General features: G+C 40.8%; 1 protein-coding gene across 1 annotated transcript in view; it reads left to right on the forward strand.

The window, feature by feature from the left end:
* The first annotated feature begins 16,298 nt into the window (after nt 1-16,298).
* Nucleotides 16,299-25,502, forward strand: part of PCSK2 (proprotein convertase subtilisin/kexin type 2) — a 270,832-nt gene continuing 261,628 nt past the window's right edge. The window contains exon 1 of the mRNA XM_030310130.1: nt 16,299-16,794. Within this exon, the coding sequence (XP_030165990.1) occupies nt 16,618-16,794 (177 nt within the window). The 5' untranslated portion in view covers nt 16,299-16,617. The remainder of the gene's footprint in view (nt 16,795-25,502) is intronic.

A 25,502-nucleotide genomic window follows, 5' to 3' on the forward strand; every position in this document is an offset into this window, starting at 1 on the left:
TCCGTTTGTCAGATGCCGGAATCTATACTTCCTGAGACCACCTTGATTTCAAACACAGTGGAGACATAGCTTATGCTAATGCCAGGAATTAAGAAGAAAGTAATATGAGGTTGAAATCGCTGTTAGTTGCTTTTCATTTGGTTCAGAACTAGGAAAAAATGTTGGCTGAACTTTAGAAATCATAGATATTTTTAAACTCTGGGATTACACCCAGTGCTATCTGACACTCATACAGGAGCTGACACAGGCTGAGAAAACAGCAGATTGAACTTCCTTGGTTCACAGTCATTCTGGGACACAAGTGTGTTAAGTGGTACAGAATGGAATTGTCTACAGTGTGTTTTTCTCTTTAATTTATTTCATGCATAACCTTGAATTTAGGTAAGTTAGAAATGCGTGTCATGTGATCTTCTGTCGCAAAATAAGATTGTTAGCACAATATAAAATAACTTTTTTGCTCCTTGCCGCCACAAAAGGTCAGTGTATTGATTAAGATTCAGTTTGGCTATAATAGAAAACTCGATATAACAGTGGTTTCAGAAGTCCAGGTTCAGTGCCAGTATATTGTTCCATAGTATCAAGAACCTAGGCTCCTCCTATCTTTGTGCTCTGCTGTGCATTAGCTATGTTCCCAACATTACCTCATGCTCCAGGATAACTGTTACAGCTCCATCTATCACATCTGCATTCCAACTAGCAAAGAGAAGAAGAGGAAGAAGATGAAGGAGGAGGAGGGGAAGGGGAAGGGGAAGGAGAAGGAGGGAGGAGGATGAGGAGGAGGAGGAGGAGGAGGAGAAGGGGAAGCGGAAGGGGAAGGGGAAGGAGAAGAAAAAGAAGAAGAAGAAGAAGAAAAGAAAGAAGAAGAAAGATTTAGAAGAAGATAGATCTGCATAGATTGGAAAGGAGTGAGGGATGGGGAAGGAGATGAGGAAGGAGAAGGAGAAGAGAAGAAAGAGGAGGAGGAGGGGAAGGGGAAGGAGAAGGAGAAGAAGAAGAAGAAGAAGAAGAAGAAGAAGAGAAGGAGAAGAAAGAGGAGGAGGAGGAGGAGGGGAGGGGGAAGGGGAAGGAGAAGGAGAAGAAGGAGAAGGAGAAGAAGAAGAAAGAAGAAGAAGGAGAAGAAGAAGAAGGAGAAGGAGGAGGAGGAGGAGAAGGAGGGGAAGGGGAAGGGGAAGAAGAAGAAGGAGAAGAAGAAGAAGAAGAAGAAGAAGAAGAAGAAGAAGAAGAAGGAGGAGGAGGAGGAGGAGGAGGAGGAGAAAGAGGAGGAAGATTAGAAGAAAGGGGAGGAGGAAGAGGAAGTGATGAAGAAGAAGGAGAAAGAGACCCCCCCAAAAAGGAAAAATAGGCTAAGGGTGCATTCCTCCTTTCTAATAAAGATTTTTTTTTTTTTAATCTACTCGCATTTCTGCTTATGTCACAATGGTCAGCAGTTATATCATTTATTCTCAGATACAATTATCTCCTCCTTGTTTTCAGATAAAATTCCAGGATATGGCAGAGAAGCCCCAAGTAACTGCTTGCTTTAACCAAAACGTCCAGGCTACATTGAATCTAATCACTGTCGAGAACCAGACTGGATCTAGCTGCGTCTGAAAATATGCTAGGATTATGAGTGACTAAAACAAAAGCAACCAGTGGGGCTGAAAGACTGGTCTATTTAACAGTGTAATAACTATGCTTATAATAATATAATGTTTTTGCTGAGGATTTACTCTATACAAAGTACTGCGTATATTTTGCCTTTTAAAAAATTCTCGCAATCCTAGAGCATTTCACAAAAGAACAGATGGAGGCTCATTAAGTTTAAAATCTTGTCACAGCTTACAAGTACCCATGCAGGTCTTGAACTCTGACCTATCTAACTCTATTGCATCATCCTTCATTTTCCTGGTCTTCCCCTCACTGTTTAGGAAAGCCCCCAGCACTGCAAAGTGCTTAGCATGAAAGACAGACAAGTTTCAAGGTGTTAGAGCTGTGTTAGCAGCTTGGCCAACTAGATTACTCAAGACTGACTATTGCAAGGAGTGTACCTCTAATGTGCAAGGTGGGCATTAACTCTATTCCTCAGGTTGTCTCATGATCCAAGGTTGATGCTGTGGCTCCAGCCATCACAGCATTAATGTGATAGCTCTCAGCTACTGTAGGTAATATCGCCCTCTCCCTTCCTCACCCTGCCAGGGCTATATAATAATAAAATAAGTAACTACATGCTTGATCGGAGCCACCAAGTATATTGCCCTTGACATGTTGGTTCTCAGATTCATCTCAATATGCCTGGGAAGCTAAACACTTGAAGTCCTCCTTATTCAAGGTCGCATTAGCCCAACCCATGAATGTACATACCCACTGACATATCCATTTGAAGACATCCTCAATGTATTATTCTTGACTCTGCTGCATAATTAAGACCTTTGCTTTATGGTATATACATCACACTCTGATGAGAAGGTGGGATTTTGTTTTAATTGTGAAAGGATAGCCTCTTATTTTGCTAATGGGGTCAAAGTAATAATCATCTGGTCTGAAGCAGGGCAGGAAAGAAGTATGGTAGTCTTTGTTTTGCATCCTCTGTAACACTGTTATCCAAAAATTATGACTCAAAGCATCAAAATAGACCCTCCACAAAGACCCCAGGAACTCCTAAAGACAGGCCACTAGTTTCAAAAGAAATTTATTATCTGTATTTTACTTTATTTTGTACCTAAAGTACAGAAACTTCTAATGAGCCAAATTTCTAAGAGAAGGATGAGCTGTTAGCTAAAAGCGTCCTGCATATTAAGTCTAAAGCCTGTGTGCCATGTGCTCTGAACCTATTTTTGCTTTAAAATATCTGCTAAGTATCCAAGGATGTACACACCACAAGTTTGTTCCTTTTCTCCTCTCCTGACATAAACAAACCGATAGAGATGGAATAATTCCGTATCTGCTTCTCAGTGGTTTTTCTTTGTAATGTTTCACTGGACTGCCCCAGTGAGTATTTGGGCAGCTTTATTTGAGTAGTCTAGTTATTTTTGTACCTTCTTAAGGAAGAATCCGTGATTCCATTGCTGTATGCTCAATTTATCAGTGGTCATTAAAATCAATATAACAGGGAAAGCGTTTTTACTTTCTATTACTTACCTGCTGTCTACAGAGGCTGCCCCCTGCTAAGTCCACAAGCAAAGGTGTTCTGAAGTACCTTCATGGGTTTGGATGTGCACATCTGGGAGAGGAAATTCATTGAGGTCTTGAGTTCCATATCTGAGTTAACACAATGTGAAAAGCTGCCAGCGGGTACCGGGAATCCAGCATTAAAGGCAATTATGAGGAAGTAGCCTCCAGAAAATTTCAGATACCTTGAGGATGATTAGGATCTCCCCCAGGCTCTCCCATTGGGGTCTGGAATGATTCTATTCGGTCCCAATGGCTGGGTTGCCATTTATTGATGTATTTTTTACATTCCTGTGTGCTTATTTAAAATCCAAGATAACCTTGTGAACAAGATAGCTCATGTACTATTTGGGGGCGGGGGGAGGGGAGGCGCTGAGTCCAAAACGTCGCACAAAATGTCCTGATAGACTGGGAACCTGTATCCTGAGTTCCTTTACTGTCATTGCCATCACCCCTAGAGACTTTTCCAAAATTAGAGAATAAAAGGCAAGAGATCGAGCACACGGTGGCTTTCAAGTGATTGCATTTCCAAGCACTGATGGTTGGAAGTGGGATTGTAAGTGTGTACTGTGCTTTTTGAGAACTTGGTCACCCAAGTGGGAAGACAATTTCTCCTTCTGTTTGGTGGTCTCCTTGGATTAATTTTCTCTTCGTTGTTGTAATTGGTTCCAGGTTCCTCTCTCCATCTTTACACCAGTTCATTCTAATCCAAGGAGCAGTTTTCAGAAGTCACTACAATGCTCCCATCAATTTTAAATTCTTTGTTTTAAACTTAAGATCTTTAACAGCAGAACTGCAAAACTTCTTAAAACTGTCAGATGGAGAAACTTTCCTCATTGATTGTACATTCAATATTTTCCCAAGATACTACATTTTTTGTTTCTTTAAGAATGATCAGATTGGGGGCCCCTGGGTGGCCCACTCGGTTGAACATCTGACTCTTGATTTCCACTCAGGTCATAATTGCAGGGTTGTGAGATCAAGCCCCGCATCAGGCTCCGTGCTGTGTGTGGAACCTTCTTGGGATTCTCCCCTCACCCCCACCCCCACCCCCACCTCTCTCCCCTGCAATCTCTCTCTCTCAAATTGAAAGAAAGAAAAAAAAAAAAGAATGATCAGATTGAAGAGGCTTTTTTAAAAAGGACTTGTTTATTTCCATTGGTTAGTGTTGTTAGAAGTAACAATGGTATAGTAGAGTAGAACCTTAGGTTTATTTTTCTCCCAGTATATTGAGAAATAATTGACACAAATCACAGTATAAATTTAAGGTATATAGCATGCTGGCTTGATTTGCATATATTGTGAAATGATCACCACAATAGGTTCAGCTAACATCCATCTTCTGGTGTAGAAAGAGTAGAAAGAAAAGAAAGGAAAAAAGGGAAAAAAAATTCCATGTGATTAAGAACTCTTAGGAAGTACTCTTTTAACAGCTTTTCTATGTACCATACAGCAGGGTTAACTGCAGTCACACTGTGGCACACTATATCCCTTGTACTTATTTAACTTATAACTGGAAGTTTGTACTTTGGGGCTACCTTCCTTCCTCCAGTTCCCCTTCCTCCCACCCTCTGCTTCTGGAAACCACAAGGGCTTTTTTTTTTTTTTTTAAGATTCCACATATAAGCGAAATCATACAGTATTTGCTTTTGCCTTTCTCTTTCTCTGTCTCATTTCACTTAACATAATGCCCATCCGTATTGTTGCAAATGGCATGATTTCCTCTACTGTTTATGGCTGAAATATATATATATATATATATATATATAATTATAATACATATATATATATATATAATCTCACAATGTCTTTATTCATTCATCCATTGTTGGACATTTAGATTGTTTCCATGTCTTGCCTACTGTAAATGATGCTACTATAAACATGGGGATGCAGATAGTTTTGCAAGTTCGTGTTCTCATTTCCTTTGGATATGTTTCCAAGGTGGAATTACCCCTAGACTTAAATTGTGGTCTCTTCCCCAAACACGAAAATACGCTTTGTTGTGAAAGCTAATGTATTCCCATCCTTCCCTTTAACAGTTTTTTAGAAATCATTCTTGGACATAGCATTACATAGAGTACTCATTTTTCAGCTGAGGACAAAATATTGGAAGAAATAGAAGAAACTTGGTTCTATATTTACATGCAAGCATTTGGAGTATTTCCACCCTGTGGTCTTAAGATTATTTCCAACCTGGCCTCCTATTTTGAAACTGCTTCTCAAAGTTGTCACATTCGCACCTGCATTCATGGTAAATTGTTTTAGCATGGTAATATACTTAGATCAATTGCCAGTGGCAGTAATGCGAGCATCAATCATGTACAAATGTGTAATAACTTGGAGACGAATGACATTACCCCCCTTCTTCTTTTAGCCTGGTACAGTTTGCTCTTCTGCAGGATGCCTTTAGTACAAAGTAATTTCCAGGGAAGTCTGAAGGCACATCAGTTAAGCATTAAGAATTCTTTCAGTTCACCTGATCCTCAGAGGGAGAGGAAAAATATGTAGCAGCTTGGGCTTGGCCAGCACCATGGAAAGAGCCACAATGTGGATGCTACAGAAGGCTCTGAATCCTGTCACCCAGCAGGGTCCTGTAACCTTCATCTGACCTCCTTAGGGCCTCCCCCCATCCCACATACTTGGTTTTGTTTTTTTTTTTTTTTTACTGAGCTCTCTCTCTCTCTTCCACTTTCCAGCCCCTGGATATTAGAATTTCCTGGTTGTTCACAATTTAAATTCTGGTTTTTTGGTCCTGGGAAATTGTCCCCCCAAATCCTGATTTTCCCATTTTATTCATGCCTCCTAACATAGTTTTTCTCAGTATTATTCCCCTTTACCCCATATATGTCACATTTTTGTTCTTATTTGTTAGTTTGTTTTTGCTTTGACTACTGTTTTCACCCAGTTGGCCTCCCAGAAGGCTGCGATTTGTTTTGATTCTATTAATCACAAGTGCTGTCTTTAAATATGTAGTAAGTTGAAGGTACATGTATTCTATGTCTTGAAAATATATAACATGTGTTATATGTCACACAGGAAAGATGTCAGTCATCTGTTATGGGGCCATTTGCAAATGCATGGGAAGATCAAGCAAATTCAGCAAAGTATAGTCAAGCCCTTGGGACTAGCAACATCCTGGAGACATTATCTCCTTCGGCTTGAAGAGATGAGAGAAGGTGGTAGTCAGTAGAATCTGGAGAATGGGTTGTATGGAGAGGTCTCATTAGGAGAAATTGCTGCATCCAGGAAAAGGGCGAAGTCAACACATGGTGACCCAACAGGGAAAGCCTGGAAAAGAAAAGCCTTGAGTTGATTCTCCTATTGTACTCTGATTTTTTTTAACAGTTCTTCCTGTTAGCTGAACCCAATGGGAAACCATAACACAATGAATCTCATTGATGTGGTACATAAAAGTCAATCTCTTGGGGCACAGCACACAGTGGAGAAGGGTGGAGAGGAGATCTGAAGAGGAAAATGGAAATAACCAGACAGATATAATAGGCACAGTTGAGATCTACATAATAAAATATAACAATGAAAATTACAAAGATATTGTAAACTCGGATAATATTGTAGAACTCGATTTATCCATATTCACCACCTGGTACTTACAACAAGTAGCTGACCCTCGGGGGTCTGTTGGTCAGGTATTTTATTCTCTCTTGAGTGTCAAAGCCAATTATTCTTCATGGGATTCCTCACTCAGTATCACTTACCACTCAATTAATTAGGCAAACATGAGTAGGTAATTCACAATTGTCTAGCACTCTAGCCTGTGTTTGAAACGACTTCAAGCCAGTGTATTCGGCCATATGTGAAGAGTTAACTTCATGTTCCACCAAAATCTTTTCCTCTATTCATTCAATGATTTGGCTTTTCAAATTCCCCTTGATTAAAGTTGAACATAACCCTTAAAATCTGCAAACAGCCACAGCGCTGTGGTTTTTGACAAATCACCTCAGCTAAAAGACGCAAGCTCATGCTCCTTATTTATTCGCCTGTTCTTGCCAAGGGAACTTGCCAGTTCCTCCTGGTGCATGTCTCCTGAAAAAGATGAGAGGAGAAATAATAAGGGCACCTTGGAGAAACAATGTAATTATACATAAAGTCTTGTGGGCAATGCTGAAAGTTGAGGTGATTTTGCCATCTCATGTGGAACTGAGAACAAAAGCCCTCCTTTCCCTGTCAGTGGAAGGGATATATGAGGACTCATTCTAGTATCAGTGTATATCTTTTCAAAGATTTATTTTTGTAACCATTTGATTCCTGGCGTTTATATACAGCTACATGGTGAAGTGAGTAACTGACTTCCCCTTGTGAAGACTGAACCCATGATTTGACGACGGTTATACTCTTACCAGCTGAGTCAACTCATCACTGACTAGTCACTAGGCATGAGTCTGTGACATGTTTGTGACATTGGCTAAGAGATATCATTGCCTGATGAGCCCACACAAATGGAACAGTCCTTAACACCCACAAAGAAATAGCCAATGCATCAAATATTACTCTCTCTGCCCAGCATTTAGAGGATGTGTTACTATAGCACCAGACAATTTATATCTTAGCTTCAAGTCAATACCTTTCAGTATAGTTCTGCTTCATAGATTGTCCCTTATCCTAATGCACTGTTTATCTTTGCTGAACAGGAATTGTGATAGACATATGCTATTTTATCCATCTAATGTCCTGGTCCCGATCTCTAGGGAAAGTCCCCTTGTTTTCCTTCATCTAATAAAAACTTCTTTATTATCAGCCCATGCAGCTCAGGTCATGTGTCAGCTTCAGTGGAAGGCAGAACACACAGGCCTGACCAGTAGCTGATTTCAATTATCTGAACCCCATAGTAGGGGAAAAATTGGTCACATGTCACAAGCCAAGTTAATGAACTAGTCTTCTGGTATTTAGTCAAAACTACTGGAGGAATAAAAGCTCCCTTTCCTCTGAGGTTAAGCCAACAACAAGGATAACAGACCCCCACAGTGAAGATGAAGAAAGCTCCAGATCCAGCCATATCTGAATGTGTATCTATCTGTAGACTCTTCAAGAATGTCAAGCAAGAAATTTTCTGCATTGTTTAAGCCAGCTCTAGTTGTAGTTCTAACATTTCTAAACAAAAGAAGGGGAAAAAAAGAAGAAGAGGAAGAAGATGAAGATGAAGAAGAAGGAGGAGGAGGAGGAGGAGGGGGAGGAGGAGAAGAATTAATACAAGTGGGGAACTACAATCTGAAATGTGTCCAAAGTCTAAGATCACGTAACTAGATTCCATTACTATTTCTCAACTCCGGGTTTCACACTTTTTATTGTGGTTTTGTCTTAGCTGATCCATTTTGAGGCAAGATCAGTCTTGCTTCCATAATCCTCATGCAGAACATTGTCATTCAGGTTAAACTGAGACTCCAGCAATGCTTACTTGGTTATTCTGAAGAAAATGTCCAAAAGGACACCCACTCTAATTCTAAAGTCCTCCATGAGAAGAGTGATTCATTCTTCCACACAGAAATTAAATTGTTGAAATGTTCTTTCTCAGTGTTTTAGAACAACCCCAAATGCATTATACAGATTAATTTAGGAATTAACCCTTTAGGGGCGCCTGGGTGGCTCAGTCGGTTAAGCGTCCGACTTCCACTCAGGTCACGATCTCGCGGTTTGTGGGTTCGAGCCCGCGGTTTGTGGGTTCGAGCCCTGCAATGCGCTCTGTGCTGACAGCTTGGAGCCTGGAGTCTGCTTCCCATTCTGTGTCTCCCTCTCTCTCTGCTCCTCCCTTGCTTGCACTCTCTCTCTCTGTCTCTCTCGCTCTCTCTCAAAAATAAATTAAAAAATTAAGAGAAAAAAGAAATTAACCTCTTAAAATGGTTCCTGAGACAATTGCTTAAACTGGCTTGTGGAAATATGCTTCATAATGAAAATGTCTATAGATGCTGGACTTTGCCTGGTGTTAGAGTTTGGATTACTGTTGAATACATATTCTCTCCGGTGACTCCTCCACTCTGGACAGAATTGGGGTTGGCCATGTGACTGGTCTTGGCCAACAGAATTCTGGTGGACACGAGGCAAGAGGCCATAAGTGTTGCTCGGTGGCTTGGCTTGGGTTTCGAGGTGCAGTGATAAATCGTAAGAAGAGTGTGACTCTGGTAACCACTGCCACTTCAGCCTGGGCTTCAGAAAAGAATACACGTGGAGAAGATCTAAGTGAAACTCACAGGCTGGAGAAATCTACAGCCTGAAGTAAAGCCATTTTGGCCAAGCCCAGCCCAGATCAGCCAAACCACAGGCAGCCGTAACATAAAAATAAAAATACTCATTATAAGCCATTAAGTTTAGGGTGATTGACACAGCGCTATAGTGTCAATAGTTGATTGCTACACTTTGTGCAATCTCATTGTTGTGCTTTATGTACTACTGTATTGTGCACACAACCAATAGAACTTGAGAGAGATGAGATGCGTGAAAAGGTAAGGGCTTAATTTAGAATATTATCTTCGAAAATTAGCCCTAAACAGAATCTGAGACACAATCAATCAAAGCAAATAGTCCCTACTCCCAATTTACCCGGAGGCTTTGAGGATGAAGCAACGTACCTCAAGTCACACGGCTAAAATGACACAGAGCCAGCACTGAACAAAGGAATTTTTACTTCCAGCCTCATGATCTTCCCATAACACCACCATACCCTCTCTTTAGTATTTAGAGACTAATTCATACCCTAGTTCCATATCTCACTCTTCTCATATTGGCAATGCTCGTTCTGTCTTCCCCTGGCATTCTGCTAAGGACTACCTTATAGCAAAATACAGAACATGAGAAAAAGTAACCATACTGGATATATTTGCCAAGATTTTCACTACCACAGGAGAGAGGAATGCCAATTTATCTACTCTGTGTTCTCCGATGTGGATAGAATGCCTTTGGCCAAGACTGCTTCATTTCCCTGGAAGGCTGTGTTCTGGAAGCCTGAGTCTAATTTGGTAGGATTTTTTTTTTTTTTAACATCGATGCTAATAATTGTTTTTAGAGAACATATCTTATCCCCATGCTGTTTGAATGTGTTCTGTCAGAGGCATTATAAAAATCTCTATAGCAAAATGAATTGAAACCTCGTAGATCATTTACCCCAGAAGTCACAAACTCAGATGGCTTTCTGAGCTAGGTCACAAATGTAAAGCATATGAATCAAAAAGCTGGGAGACGATCTAGCAAAGTTGGCAGTTCAGGGCCTGTTACATTGTAGGGGAGGGGGTCTTGGAGAAGCATAGCTACTAAATCTAAGTAATTGTGACCATGTTGCCAAATCTTGGATTATTTCAAAAGAAGGAACCTTTTGGGATTTTTTAAACGGGAAATGATCCATTTTTAAAGGATGTTGACTTTTTAAACATGTGATCCATATAAAACATGCTCATGAACTAAATGATATTAGCATAAATTAATGCATCATGGAATGTGCTATTAGAAATTAAGAATACTGTTCTTAAGTCTGATATGAATTAAAATATCCTGATTAGGGCATTTTATTTTTTTTTTCTTTCTATTATTTTTTTTAATTTTTTTTAACGTTTATTTATTTTTGACAGAGAGAGAGATAGAGCATGAACGGGGGAGGGTCAGAGAGAGAGGGAGACACAGAATCGGAAACAGGCTCCAGGCTCTGAGCTGTCAGCACAGAGCCCGATGCGGGGCTCGAACCCACGAACTGTGAGATTGTGACCTGAGCTGAAGTCAGACGCTTAGCCGACTGAGCCACCCAGGCGCCCCTGATTAGGGCATTTTAAAAGAATTTTAAATTCTAAATGTATAAAAGCCACCATGTATTGTTTTCAGTAGCTAGTTGTAGAAATACATTTCTATGTTGTACTTTTTGGTTCAATCTGTCTAGCGTAATAAGAAGATAAAATGGATATTGAATGATGAATTCCCTAAAAATAGACTATACCATGTTTCTAAAACTGTGAAAGCATAAAATATTTTCACAAGGCATAAAAAATGAGCTATCCAAGAGCACAGTCATCAATGTATAGCTATTCTTCTGGCGTAATAAATAACATTATACATCAATTTCTCTACTTGGGCAAGGCCATCCAAATCAATACTAAGTAGTGTATAATTACCCAAAAAACTAGGTCTAAGTAATGACTTTCTAGAATCAGGTGTTTCTTTGCAATGACAGAGTTAGTCTTAAAACTCTAGTATATACATTTTAATGTTTGAACTTTCATTTTGCTCATAAAATTTGTGTCTTCTTAAATTCAGTTTATATTTGCTAACAAGCTATTTCCTTTGTTCTCTCTACATTACTTCTACATTATTTGAGGAGTCCAACAAAACATCTCGCTGTTAAAGATAATTTCCATAATCATTTCAAAAGTGAATTGAAGGAAACTTACTGTATTTTTTTAAGGCCATGAAAAAGAAAAGAGAAATAACACAAGGTAAAGAATTCATGAATAGGTAATCACTTTCTACAGACAATAAGCAATGTTCCAATAAGCCCTGAGAAATAGCTAATTAATTTTCCAAGTGAGCAAACATTATTTTGTAGCCCTGTAGACCAAAAGAGGAATCTAAAGATAGTGAATAGAAATGTGTTCCTAATTTTCAAAAGAAGATTAAAAGGGTTCTTGGTCCTCATTGTTTAGCTACTTCAAATCCTTTCAAAATAATAGAACCTGAATTAACACACAAAAAATAAATTTTTACTGTTTTGGAAAATAAGGAAGCAATGAGTAGCTTTTATTTATGAATAGTCAATTAGTCTGAATAAATTTGATGGTTTGTTGATGAAGTTATAAAATGAAGACAACCCAAAACACTCTAGATTCAATGCTTTGGTGATAATAAAGCCGCATGAGTCCTCCCCACAATATTAATTTAAGATGGCTTAGGTAACTAAAGTCACCTGAGACTTTGCAACTAAAGGAAAAACAGAGATAGGTCATTCAAGGAAAAGGTATAAGGTGATAAAAGCTATAGAAGTTGGAGGATGGACCAAGTAAATCCCAATAATTTAGAAGGAGTGGGTGTACACTAAGGAATGAATTAAAAATTTCCAAATACCTGAATCTTGAGTTACTGCAAATATGAAAGTGTAGATAAATACCACTGGGAAATTAGGTGAGATCTTAGCAAATAAAAATCATCTGGGGAAAATTTTTTAAAAACTTGATCAACATTGAATCCAAAATTTGGTAGAAACCTGTACAGTGGTAACAATACTTCAGAAAGCCTGAGTATGGGCTGGGGTGGAAAGAACAGGGAGGGCAGAGTCATTAGGAGGAATCTACTTGAAGGGGTTGGTAATACAGTATGATAGTAAAGAATTGTGGCACCCGGGGCGCCTGGGTGGCTCAGTCGGTTGAGCGTCCGACTTCAGCTCAGGTCACGATCTCTTGGTCCATGAGTTCGAGCCCTGCGTTGGGCTCTGGGCTGATGGCTCAGAGCCTGGAGCCTGCTTCTGATTCTGTGTCTCCCTCTCTCTCTGCGCCTCCCCCGTTCATGCTCTGTCTCTCTCTGTCTCAAAAATAAATAAATGTTAAAAAAAAAAGAAATAAGAATTGTGGCACCCAGTGAAATTAATTTTACTGCACTTAAAATACTCAGAATGAATGAAACAGTAATGACAAAACTCAACTGATATGTAAGATGGCTGAATTTTATATTGCACCTTCTGTTGTACGTGTCTATTCCCCTTCAGATTACACCCCACCCAACTGAAATCAACAGAAACTTAAGATCTTTTCCCTAATGGACTAAAGAATATTCAAAGATCCAGCAGCCTCCCTAGAGCTGCTTCTAATTTTCCCTTTCCTCCCCAGTGATAGGTTTTCCTTGACCTGAAGCTCCCTGTGCCCAAAGTTCTCCTTAGAAGTATATCTGAATGGAAGGGTCCTAATCATACCCCAGGTGGTTTGGGTTGTTTTAATACACATAGGTCTGTTGATTTATAGTTATGAATCCATATAATGGGAATATTCTGGTGTTTGTAGGACAATGTCTTCAAAGAGACTCTGTGGGTTATGTTGCACATTTGAACTGGAACCAAACTTATGTTTTTTTCTACAGATACAACAGTATCTTAAATAGTAAGAACCTCAACATATTGATGGTTTTCTTGTCTGGTACTGAGTGTCAGCCAGTTTGTGTTAGTTCTTTCCTCAAATCCACAAAATTGGCAAATAAGAGACTATTGGTGTGGGGGGGGGCGGGGGATATAAAAATAAATAAGCCCATTGACCACCACCATGTAATAAAAAAGTATGACTGTCCTTAACATTTCTCAAGCTATTGATGATTCTTTCTATATCATAGTCTACTTTGGCAACTCTTTGAAATTACAAGTTGGCTTTTGGACCTGCAGGGTCTCTAATCCAACCATCTCCTTTTACAGATAAGGAGATAAAGGCTTTGAAGGATACAGTGGGTTAGCCCAAGTGGCATCGTCAGTAACCGCAGAGCCGGCGGGAGAGTTCCTGTCCACTGGATTCCATTTTAGTCCTTGAAACATTCTGCTACCGTTTCTCTCTTTTGTTCACCATTTTGCTCCAAAGTTACTGTTGGTATTCAAACAAAGAAAACAAAACAAAACAAAGGAGCCTAGGAAGAATTACCTTAAAAAAGCTAGGTGTGTATGCACATGGATGTGTATTTGTATTTCAAATAACAATTCAATGTATCAATATATTTCCTCCACTTGCATATGACATTATTATGCATTTAAAATTGAGCATTTACATCACAAAAAGATTCCCATTTTCATTTGATATGCTGTTCTGGCAATATTTTGATGAACTGTATTCTATGTAAAACACTAAAAATGTCCTATTTTAATCAACCATCCGGGTTTTATTTAGCCTGTACCCAATTTTGCATGGTTTTAATTATTGAAAATTCAAATACATAAGATTCAACACTTACTAGCATTTCATCTTTGGAATTTATTTAGGAAATGGAGTATTGCTTTGTGGTTTCAGAAAAAATTAATAAATATCTCTGAATAGATGGTAATTTCATGTTCATTTCCAAAGAGATTTAGCTACATTACAGCGCTATTTCCCAACACCCATAATCTTCTAAATTGACTTATTTGATGCTCTTCGGATCTATTTTTCTTAAGACTTAGATTTTTATCTCTGTTGCTGCTTTTGAAATGATCTCCATGATTGTGAATCCATCTAATGTAATTTTCACATTTGGTGCCGTTTTTCTCAAATGACAATACAGGGCAGAAGAATCATTTGGCATTTTTTCATATCAGCCTAGTACTTTGATTCAAAATATGGGCAAAATATAAGGAAAAGAGAGAAAGAGTTGAAGGTCTCTTAGTAAGAAAACCTTGTGTTAAAATCAAACAGATGGACTATGAGAGGTAAGCTGTGGAGTAGGATAGGGGGATTAAAAAAAAAAATCTCAGCAGAAATGAGCCTCTGAGCAGTAAAGAACTGAGGAATCCAGAGCAGCTCTGTTCCCTTTTATTAATACCTTCCCAGAAAACTTGTCTCCACTTTGGACCCTTTTATCTTTAGTCTGTGTGCTAGCACCTTCTCAGCATTTCTTAAAGGAGTTCAAGTACTCAGTGTTTCTTAAAGGAGTTCAAGTACTACCACTACTAATCCTAATATTAATTACATACCGATTTCTTTAATGCTTTAATCAAAATTTTCAATAACGTCTGTGTTTTCATTTGGCTAGTTTGGAAAGGGCTCTGAGGGAGCCAACTATGTCAGGAAAAGGGTTCTGCTCTGAAGACAGTGTGTCCCATGGCATTGTGTGTATTCTTTTCTAACAATAATGTTTTCTTGTGCAGAGTCCGACTTCATGATACAATGAAAAGGGGGAAGTCTGTTAAAAATAAAACGCTCGTGTGTGTGTGTGTGTGTGTGTGTAAAATGTGTCAACATTATTCTCTCTCTCTCTCTCTCTCTCTCTCTCTCTCTCTCTCACTGTATTGCATACACTTAATTAAGCCTCTAGGACAAAGGTCTCACCTCTTATTCAAGTGAAGCAGAATTTTGAACTTTGGAGCTAAATGATAATGGGGATCAGTGTTCGCATTCTATAATTCAACAATATTTGGGGTACTTTAAAACAATCGCCCTGATTTCGAGGCAGACATTTCGCCCCTGCTTCCTCTCGCTGGGACAGGAAGAAGTCAGTGTAAGCCATTTGTAGTCTGGGAGTGCACATTTCTTAACTGGATAATTTCGTTGACCCGGCGTCACTTGGCCTGAATTCGCCTCAGTTTAGAATGCCCAACTGGCGTCTTGGCCCAGCGCCTAGGATTGGTGGCTATACCTTCCCAAACGCACACTCTCGCCGTCCTTGTGCAACCGAACGTCTGTCCCCAAGTCTGAGAATGTACCTCCAGGCATGTCAATCCTGGCCGCGCCTCTCTAGAAGGCGGTCTCTGCGGAGCAACCCTGACTCTCGAAGGAGTCTCATCTAATCACAGATGCTGGTGGGAGTGAGCTTGATCTGCTAGGCTTCCCAGGTGCTTAGTTCCAGACAAGTCCAGAGCCTACAAAAATATAAATAAATAAATAAATACTCGTCCCCATGAGTCACCCCAAGAAGGCTGCTTTCCCCAACCTTCCCCGTGCGGGGAAAGGGAGTAACCCTCCCCGGGATTTGTCCAAAGTGGTGAGAGGAGGGTTAATATTTGCTTTGTTGTTGAGCGCGAGAGAGGCAAGTGTGCCTTGAGAGAGAGAGAGAAAAAAAAAAAGAGTTATTTTGCAGCGGAAAATAAGCAGGGGAGAGGAATGGGGAGAGGCCGGTGCCCCAGCTCCCCTCGGAGCCTCAGGGAGCGGCACACGCCGTAATTCTCTTTCCAGAGCCTTACAGATTTCCACAAACAATGACATCACTCCGGCGCCGCCGACCAGATTACAGCTGGGGGGATTTTCCTGGGAGCTAGGCGGGCCCGGGTGGAGAGATGGAGGAGCTCTCCAGGGTTCTGAAAGGGGCGGGGGCGCGGGCTCGCCGCTCAGCGCCCCCCGCCGGCGGAGGCGGACCGGCCGGTCTGGGGGCGGGCAGGGGTGGGCCCGGGGCGGTCCAGGGCGGGGCCCGTCGCATCTCCGGCCCTCATTGGCTGCTGGCGAGCGCACGTCAGCCAGGCTGGTGCTCTCCTCTGTCCCCAGTGGAATTGGAGCCGAGGAGGAGCTGAAAATGCAGATTTAGCCTCAAGCACAGACATACACTCGCTCTTTCTCTCAGATACACACAGCTCCCCACATTCGCACCTCTGCCAGCGAGCCTGACTACACGGCTTCCCCGCCAGCCAGATGCTGGAGGAGAATACACATTGATTTGCTGCTTTCTGAGCCCCCTAATCAGTCTCTTTCTCTACACAGAGATTTTTTTTAAAACAAACAAAAAAAACTATATATATACATTTTTTCATTTGCACCTTTCCTCCGAGTCCTCCGCTCCACCAGCCTGCGCGCCTCCTAGCACCACTTTTCACTCCCAAGAAAGATGAAAGGTGGCTGTGTCTCCCAGTGGAAGGCGGCCGCCGGGCTCCTCTTCTGTGTCATGGTTTTTGCATCTGCCGAGAGACCGGTCTTCACGAATCATTTTCTTGTGGAGTTGCATAAAGGAGGAGAGGAAGAAGCTCGCCAAGTTGCAGCAGAACATGGCTTTGGAGTCCGAAAGGTAAAATCTCCCTTGCATTTCGCATGTTGTTTCAAAACGGGGGCAGCCCTGCGCAATCTCATTGCAGATTTGCAAGTTTTCTTTCTCATGCGATGCAGATATTCTGCCATGGGCTCTTTAACACGACATTGCCTCCGGTGATCTTTCACGGGTTATGTAATTAAAATGTCCTTCAAATTATACTAGTAAGGTCATAAAAATAATTTATTGCTCTTTGACTTGGTGGCGAAAACAAGATAACACCTTTCTGACAATGCCTTGCGCCCGGGCTGCTGTCCGAGGTACCAAGTTCTCAAGGCTGGGTGGGGATGGGGGAATGAAGTGCTGAACATCTGGGCTTGACGTTGGCAGTCTTTGCCAGGGATGTATCCCCCGCCCCCATCCCCTGGAGAAAGAGTAGTTTCCAAGGGACAAGGCTAAAAGCTTGGATATTGCAATTCACCTCCGTGCTTTTCGGACCCCGCGCTAGGAGGACTTCCCTCCCGGTGACTTCGGCCCCGGTTCCTTAACAGTTCTCTGGCTCCAGGAGACTTGGAGACATGAACTGGGGTTTCTTTCCAAAATCCGGGTGGAACTTCTCGCCCTCGCCCCTGCCCACGAGCGCCCGCCCCCGAAGCGTACTCCTAGTTAGCTCTGATTCTCAACTCACAGCTGTAGAAGCTGGAAAGGTAGATTTTAGAGGAGTTCCCGATGGAGAAGTTGGGGTGTCTCTCCTGGTGTGTGGGCGGCCACCGTGGCTTTCTCACGAGGGCGCGGGGATCCCCATTCCAAGAAGTTGCCAGAGTTCAACTGTTCGGGCAGCTGCCTAAGGCTCCCAACCTAAGACGCCTTGGGACTCCTTTTGTGACTCCAGGGTATCCATCAGGGACGCAGCGGAAAGGAGAGTGCTGGGTGGGGGCCGTGGCTTACCTGCTTGTCCTTCTTACGAAATATCTTGTCAGAAATCGCAAGTGTCCTTAGGAGACCTGGCGAGAGGTGGGGTAGAGTGAGAGGATGCACGGAGAAACCGGGCAAGGGGAGCGTGGAGGACGTAGGAATGCGATTTGGCAACCAGAAGGCTGGGTGGAGGTCTGGGTGGAGGCTGGGTGGAGGTGTGGGATTCGGGGCCCTATCTTCTCCCTCCCGATCCCAGGAGAGGGGCGGGAAACGAGCGGTGGGTGCTTTCTTTTGTTGTTTTTGCCTCTCAAGGGCAGTGCGAACTAGGTTTCCTATCAGTCCCTCTGTCCGGACTTCCCATGCCTCCCGTCTTCCTACCGGACGCGGCTCCCTCATGAGCAGCTGGCTCTCCCTCCCCGGTAGGGTGTTGGCAGCAGCGATTTCGACTCTCGGTGGGTTTCCCCCCCAGTCATACTAGCCTGGGAGGAGAAGCCCGCCGGGTCTACCAGTGGCGCGCGGGCGGGTCTTTGCAGAAGGGAACTTGTTGCTCCCGGGAAGCGTGGGTGGAGCAGGGAGAGAGGATGCGAGCTGAGGGAGCAGCCCGCTGTCGTTCTGGCCCAGGGTCTGGGGCTGTTTCAAGAGTTTGTGTTTATTTCAACACAGGAAACAAGCAGACCCCCCTTCCTTCCCAACCCACCTCCCTAACTTGTTAGGAGACAAGATTCAGGACCCAGGAGCCACAGATAGAACAGTGATTGTCACCGTGATTATTATTACCTGACAACAATGGGGCACCCTTGTGTGCTGGAGTCCTTACACATATTCTTATTTAATATTCTCAACAACTCCGAGGAAGCTGCTATTATTATTAAGCTCATGGTACTGATAAGGACATTGGCTCAGATCAGGGCCCAAGGTAAAAAACAACCAGATCTGGATTTAAACCCGGATCTTTCAGAAATAAACTCATGCTCTTTACCTCTTAGTACATGCCAAACAGGCTAAGTGCTCTGCAGGATGTGTTGAGCTTTGAGGTGGGCTGAAAAGGGATATGGCATCAGGCTTTTTAGTTTCTGACTGTCAAGGGGCTGCAGCTGATTCGGGAATACCTGCTACTCTTTCCGTACCATGCACCTTTTCATAGTGTAGGCAGACTATTGCTACCTCCTCCTTACTTCCCCTTTAGACAATGCCCTTTAGGATCTTAGCAACTTAAGCAAATCCGGGTGTAACTAAGACAGATAATGACTTGACTTATTAATTCTCCAAGGGGTCGCTTTCGTTTTGTCTTGTTTTGTTTTGTAGAGGTAAACGGCTTAACGAGGGGATTTGTAGTTTTGACGGTGGAGTTTGAGAAAGGAGGTGTAGGGACAATCTCATCCTAAATATATCTGGAGAATCTTGATATGCTTACTGTGAACTCTCAGGGAACTCATACTCTGGGGTAAAATCAGATACCTAAATCTCTCTCACCCCTACTCTTTATTTGAGAGGAGCCCACTGGCTTTGAGTCAGCCACAAACATGCAATTTCTATCTGGGAAAAATGAACTTTTACCTTGCCACCTCTCCTCCCCTCTCTATAACCCCCTCTCAAAAACAGTATCTCTTAACCAAATGATTTTTGTTCTGATACATAGTTAAGTTAAAAAAAAATCAGGCTATGGCAGAATGCTTCTGTCTGACAAATCTTTGCATGGTGCCACACCTGTGTAGAAGGAGCCCTCTTTTCTTTCCTTGGATTCATGTCCCACCCTTCTTCCTTCACGACTGAGCTCCAAACCTTCCCTGATGCTATGGACCACCATGTGCTTTCTCTTCTCCAAATTCCCACGGGATGAAAAAGCAAAGCCTGCATGACATAAGCTAGTACATCCCAACACTCTTCCTCCAGTCATTTTATATATGTAAGTAAATGTGGGTGTAAGTATTGTCTTTCCACTTAAAAGGTAAATATTCAAGGACCATATCCTCCATACTTACCTCTAGTCCTCACCATGGCCAGCCTAATACTGGGTTTGCCAGCCTGTAAGGAAACTTCCTTAGTCTTATCTGTTCCTCCAGGTTTCTCACACACTGTCCTGTCTTGTTCTCATCACATACTGCACTTTTGTCACTCTTTTTTTTTTTTTTCATTTTAAACCTGCAATACCTCCTTCTCCTTCCTCTCTCTAATACTTAGTGTATCTTCCAATTCCCTACCGCCCCATCCTCTCCAATGCTCAGGGTCAGACACCAAGGATCCTCGGTGATTACTTATTCATCCCAAAGAAGGGTCAGCTATGCAGACTAGGGGAACCTGCTATTTTACTAAGTTATCCCATCTAAACTCACAAGCCTGTGAGGTAGAAATTGTTGCCATCAGACCTAATTCTCAGATGAAAACGTAAAGCCCCAACCAGTTAAACTTATATCTGGAGAGTGAAAAAAACTGAGATTTAAAACCAAATTTGCTTTGTGGAAAATAACTTTGTTTTCCTACCGAACTGCCTCCGGGAAACCTTCCCGGACAGCCAAGAACTCTGCTCTCTGGGCACCATTTTAGAGTTCTGATGTTTTCCCTTTCCTTTCTTTTTAATTTTTTCTATATCCAACACCTATTTGGTATTAACGTATAAACCTATGTCATTAACAAATGTGTATGAGTATGTACTTCAGGTAGATCATAAATCTTTTAAGAGTAGAAATAATACACTTCTTAAAGCCATAGGGCTTTAGCACAGTGGTCTATATATGAGATATTAAATGAATACCTGGTGATTTTTTTTACCAAACTCTTGCAAGGCCATGACCAAACAAATGTATTTCCTCCCCGAAATGGAACAAAAATACCTGTAACTTTACTGTCAGAAAGGTGTGTTGAGACTAAAGTTTTCTATTTTATCGTGACCTGGCTAAAAGACATCTGTTCATCAAAAAAGATGTATAGACATATGTATATGTCTAGGAGAGTAAGTGAGTTTACAATAACATCAGAGGTGTTTTTCCGAGTGCCTTAAAATTCTTTTTTTTTTAATTTTTAATGTTTATTTATTATTGAGAGACAGAGAGAGACAGAGCATGAGAGGGGGAGGGGCAGAGAGAGAGGAGACACAGAATGTGAAGCAGGCTCCAGGCTCTGAGCTGTCAGCCCAGAGCCTGACACAGGGCTCGAACTCACAAACTGTGAGATCATGACCTGAACTGAAGTCGGATGCTTAACCGACTGAGCCACCCGAGCACCCCTTAAAATTCTTAATATACTACTAATTTTAAATCTCTTGGAAAAAGAACAAAAAAATATTTATTACAACAGTATATTGAAGGTTAGCCAAAAATCAAGTAAGAATTAAGGTAGAAATCCAAACAATTGACAATGAAGTGTTTTTGTTTTGCTACAGTAGGTTTTGGTTTTTGTTCAGGTAGGACTGAGGCTAGGATAATTACACAAGTAAAATCATGTGACCACTTTTATATGTGTGCTCACTGCATTTGAAAAACTCTAGCAATAATTGTGCTGGTATACAATGAAAGAATAAACTTCTTTTCGTTTTAACTGACTTTTTAATTTTAACTTTACTTGAATTGAATTCTTTAATTGAATTTAATGTTAAAATCAAATTTCTTTTAATTTTATTGAAGTATAACTTAGGAAAGAACACAGTTCATAAACTGTCACAAACTGAGCACACTTATGTAATGAGCATCCAAATCAAGAAATAAAGTATTATCCATACCCCATAAGTTCCCCCTCTTGCTCATTTAGGTAGTTTTTAGTTTTAAGCTATTATGATTATTGCTTCTGTGGAATTTGTAATGTATGTATTCCCAGCATATATGTCTCTCTGTTAGGAATATCCCTGGGATTAGAATTGTTGAGCAAAAGGGCATATATACATTCAACTTTAGGAGACTGTATCAGTTTTCTATTGTGTAACAAATACTACAGACTTTGTGTCCTAAAACCACACAAATTCATTATTTCATAGTTTTCATGGATAAGGAGTCTGGCACATTTTAGCTGGGTCTTCTGCTCATGGGCTTATGGGTAGAAATTAAGATATTGGCCAGCTATGTCCTCATCTACAGGCACAACTAAGGGGAAGTCCACTTCCAAGCATATTCAGGTGTTTAGGATTCAGCTCCTTGTAGTTGTAGACCTGGAGTCTTCAATTTTTGCAAGTTCCACTCTCAGCTTCTGGAGCTACGCTCATGACCTTGCTGCATGACCCTTTCCATAAACCTTCTCACACTTTCACCCTTCTTTCAGGAAAGGCTCAGTCCCTGTTTAGTTGAGCCTGATTAGGTCAGGCCCACCCAGGAGAATTGTCTTGATTAATTCAGGTAAACTGATTTGGGACCATAACTACATTTGATAAAATCCCTCCCCTCTGCCACAAAAGGTAATCTAATAACATAAATGACATCCATCATCTTCACAATCCTGTCCCCACACTCACGGGGAGGGGATGATACAGGGCACGTACACGAGGGAGAGGAAATCCTGGGGGTCATCTCAGAATTCCGCCTGCCACAGACAAACTGACCACCAGCAATGTGTGAGGTTTCTGATCGCTCCACATTCTCAACAACGTTTGATTTCTTATGCCTTTTCCTTTTAGTTATTTTGGTGGGTACATAATGATATTTCATTGTGATTTTAATTTGCATTTCCCTGATGATCACCTCAAGCGGAATACCTCTTCATATGCTTATTAGTGGTTTGGAAATCCTTTTTTACACATCATTTGTTCAGGTCTTTTGCCCTGAAAAGTTTGGTTTTGTTTTCTCTTCTTTTTCTATCTTTGTTTCTTCTTTCTTTCTTTTCTTCCTCTTTCTTTTTTCTTTTTTTTTTTTTCTTTTGGATTGTCTGTCTTAATTTTCCGTTTGTAGGAGCTCTTTAGCTATTGTGGATAGGAAGAATCTTTTGTCATATATTTATTTTCGCCCTTTTAGTGGTATTAACAATATTGAATCCAGATTCTATAATTTCACTCTCATTTCATCGTGGATCAATTGTAAGTCAGAAGAAGTAGTCTTCCACCCTCTGCTCTGTTCTTCTCTAGATCAAGATTAACATGGTTCAGAAGGGGAAACAAAACAAGAGATAGATTTGATCCTAAGTGTTTCCAAGAGGATTCCTATCTAAGAATCCCTTAAGGGACAGTTTTTCTGACACTACACGATCTATTACCATGGTAACCAAAGGTAAATAGCCCAGAACTCAACTTCCCCAACATGAAAGCTATGAACTCCTTTTGGACTCTAACTTAATACAGTATGCTTTAGGTCAAGTCCAAGCTCATCCCTTAAGCCTTATCTGACTGACTTAGACTGGAATATTCTCTATCTCTTTGGGACTTCCCCTGCATTTAATCTGTTCCTTTTCTTGGCACCAGTCACATTTGCCCCAGCACTCACTATATACAATGCCTCTCTTGTGACTAAAGGAAGCCAGGAACAGCAATGTTCAAAGGTATAGATAATGGGATTTAGAATTAGAAAGTACCGGAAACTTGTCTAGATTATGAAATCTCTAAGAGGCTCATGTTTATTTGAAATGGCTAATAAAATATGGTGGTTGTGAAAAATAAATAGTACAGTGTGTATAAGGTTTTGAACACAGTGGCAAGTGCATAGAATAAAAAACCTATTATTGGTAGGAGTAATAATAATAAGGTGATGACCTGGTTACATTTTTTTGCTCAAGAAAACAATTGTAAGTTGTACTTTCTTGGGAGTGACAACTGATTGAATGAGGAGTAAACAGCCCAATGGGAACCCATCCAGGAGTTGGCCATGATCCCTGAGAGTGCCTGGCTGAAATAATCCAGAATTAAATTCACTATAGCCCATGGTAATTATCTTAACCAATCATGCTGACTTTCTTAGGAAATTTGATTCACTAGTTGCTATAGAGAGGAAAATGGGGTCTAGTTGTCATGAAAGAGAGTATCCAGGCCATGGGAGATGCAGACATTTCATCTGAGTTCCTATAACTTCCCAGCTCCATTTCCCAGCAAAAAGATGGGACAGAAGGTAAAGGCTAGTTACCAGACTAATTTTGTCTTCTCCTTGGGCCACAGCAGTACCACATTTCCCAGCCTGCCTTGCAGACAGGTACCACCATATAAGGATGCTAGCCAGTGGGATGTAAGCAGAAGTGATGTGCACTTCTTCCTTCCTTGATACGTAAAAACTGACCATAGGTTGATTCTCCACCTCTTCTCTTCTGAGGTTTGACGTGATTAAGAACATTAACTTTGGAAGCCAAATGCCAAAGACGGTAGAGTCGCAAGATGGAAGGACCCCAGGTCCCTGATTCTTGACTTAGAAGAGCTTTATGAGTCAGAAAGTAAATTGCTATTACATTAAGGCACTGGGATTTGAGAGTTTATCTTTAGAACCACCAACATTACCTAAGCCAATATCCTGTCAATAAATATCCTTCTTTCTTAGGTTGCAAGAGTATTCTCTGAACCTTACAACCAAACCAAACCAAATTACAAGAATAGTAATTTTTAAAAGACTTATGAAAGCTCCTACATCTTCACCTCGTAATGTCAACCAACTTTACAGGTCTTTGTGATTTTTCTTCTCCAGGAAGAATACACAACCCATTAAATACTCTTGTCCCACTGGCAACCAATATGCTTTACTCATAATAGGGACTCATTATGTGCTTCTTCACTGATAAGTACACCTGGATCACAAGGTGACTATTTGGCCATTAACTCAGAGAAAAGGCACTTGAAGTACTAGTTTTCAAGAAACTACCCCTGTAGCATCCATTTATTTATAGGCAGCAATGTAGCTAGGAAATAGAAGTAGGTAACAGGCAGCATGTCAATGACTGGCAGACTCCTGCGTTTCCCTAAATTCCCAACTTATAAATTATTAGCGATAGAATAGATCAAAAAAAAATTCTTTTTCTCAAATGAATGAATATCTAAAATTCAATGTCTCTTTCAAAAGGTCTTATTAGCTGTAGATCACAATGTTACAGCACATCAGGGAGTGATGCTATAGTTAAGTTTGCAATAATTATATATTTGGCTGTAACTGCTCAAAGAAGTCAGGCTTTAAAAATAAAACATAAAACCTGAAGTTCATACTTTTTCCACCCACTAGAGCAGTGGCTTCATTTTACATTTGAGCTCAGATTCATCATTTCAAAAAGAAACCCTGAACTGAATTTGTGGGTTATTATTTGAGAGTCAAATAATCACAGGACATTCGAAAGCAAGAGTTTTAGTTTCATCTTCTTTACTAATATACTAATATACTTCTAAAGAAGCGTGTGTGTGTGTGTGTGTGTGTGTGTGTATAATAGCTGAATAGCTGAAGTCCATTAAGTGACTAAACTCCACTAATGGTTAGGGAATCAAGAAATTGCATTTGAATTAACAGTTCTACCCTAAATGTAATGGTTCCATATTAATGAATGGCTTCTATTATTCTGTGTTAGGTATATATAAAAAGCAATAAATTCCCTAGACAAATCATTTTTTGTCCCTAAAACAATTTGACCATAACTTTTTGGAGAAGGTTGTGATGTGCTGAGCTCCTCTGATGAGAATAACTGAATATAACAAACTCTTAGGTTGGAAGTGAAACATGGACACAAACCCTTAATTTTCTGACACAAATGAAGTAGCCTCAACAATATCACAAGATGTTGGTAGCTTCTCCATTAGAAAGTTGACAAGAACATGAGAACTGTAGAATCCTAGGGTTGCTCTTTATTTATAACTTTATTTTTATAATTATTATTTTAATTCTGAATCAAATTAATTAATATATGCATTTTTAAATCTAAATCCAAGTTAGTTAACATACAGTGTAATAATGATC

Source organism: Lynx canadensis, chromosome A3, assembly GCF_007474595.2.
Source record: "Lynx canadensis isolate LIC74 chromosome A3, mLynCan4.pri.v2, whole genome shotgun sequence".
NCBI lineage: Eukaryota > Metazoa > Chordata > Mammalia > Carnivora > Felidae > Lynx > Lynx canadensis.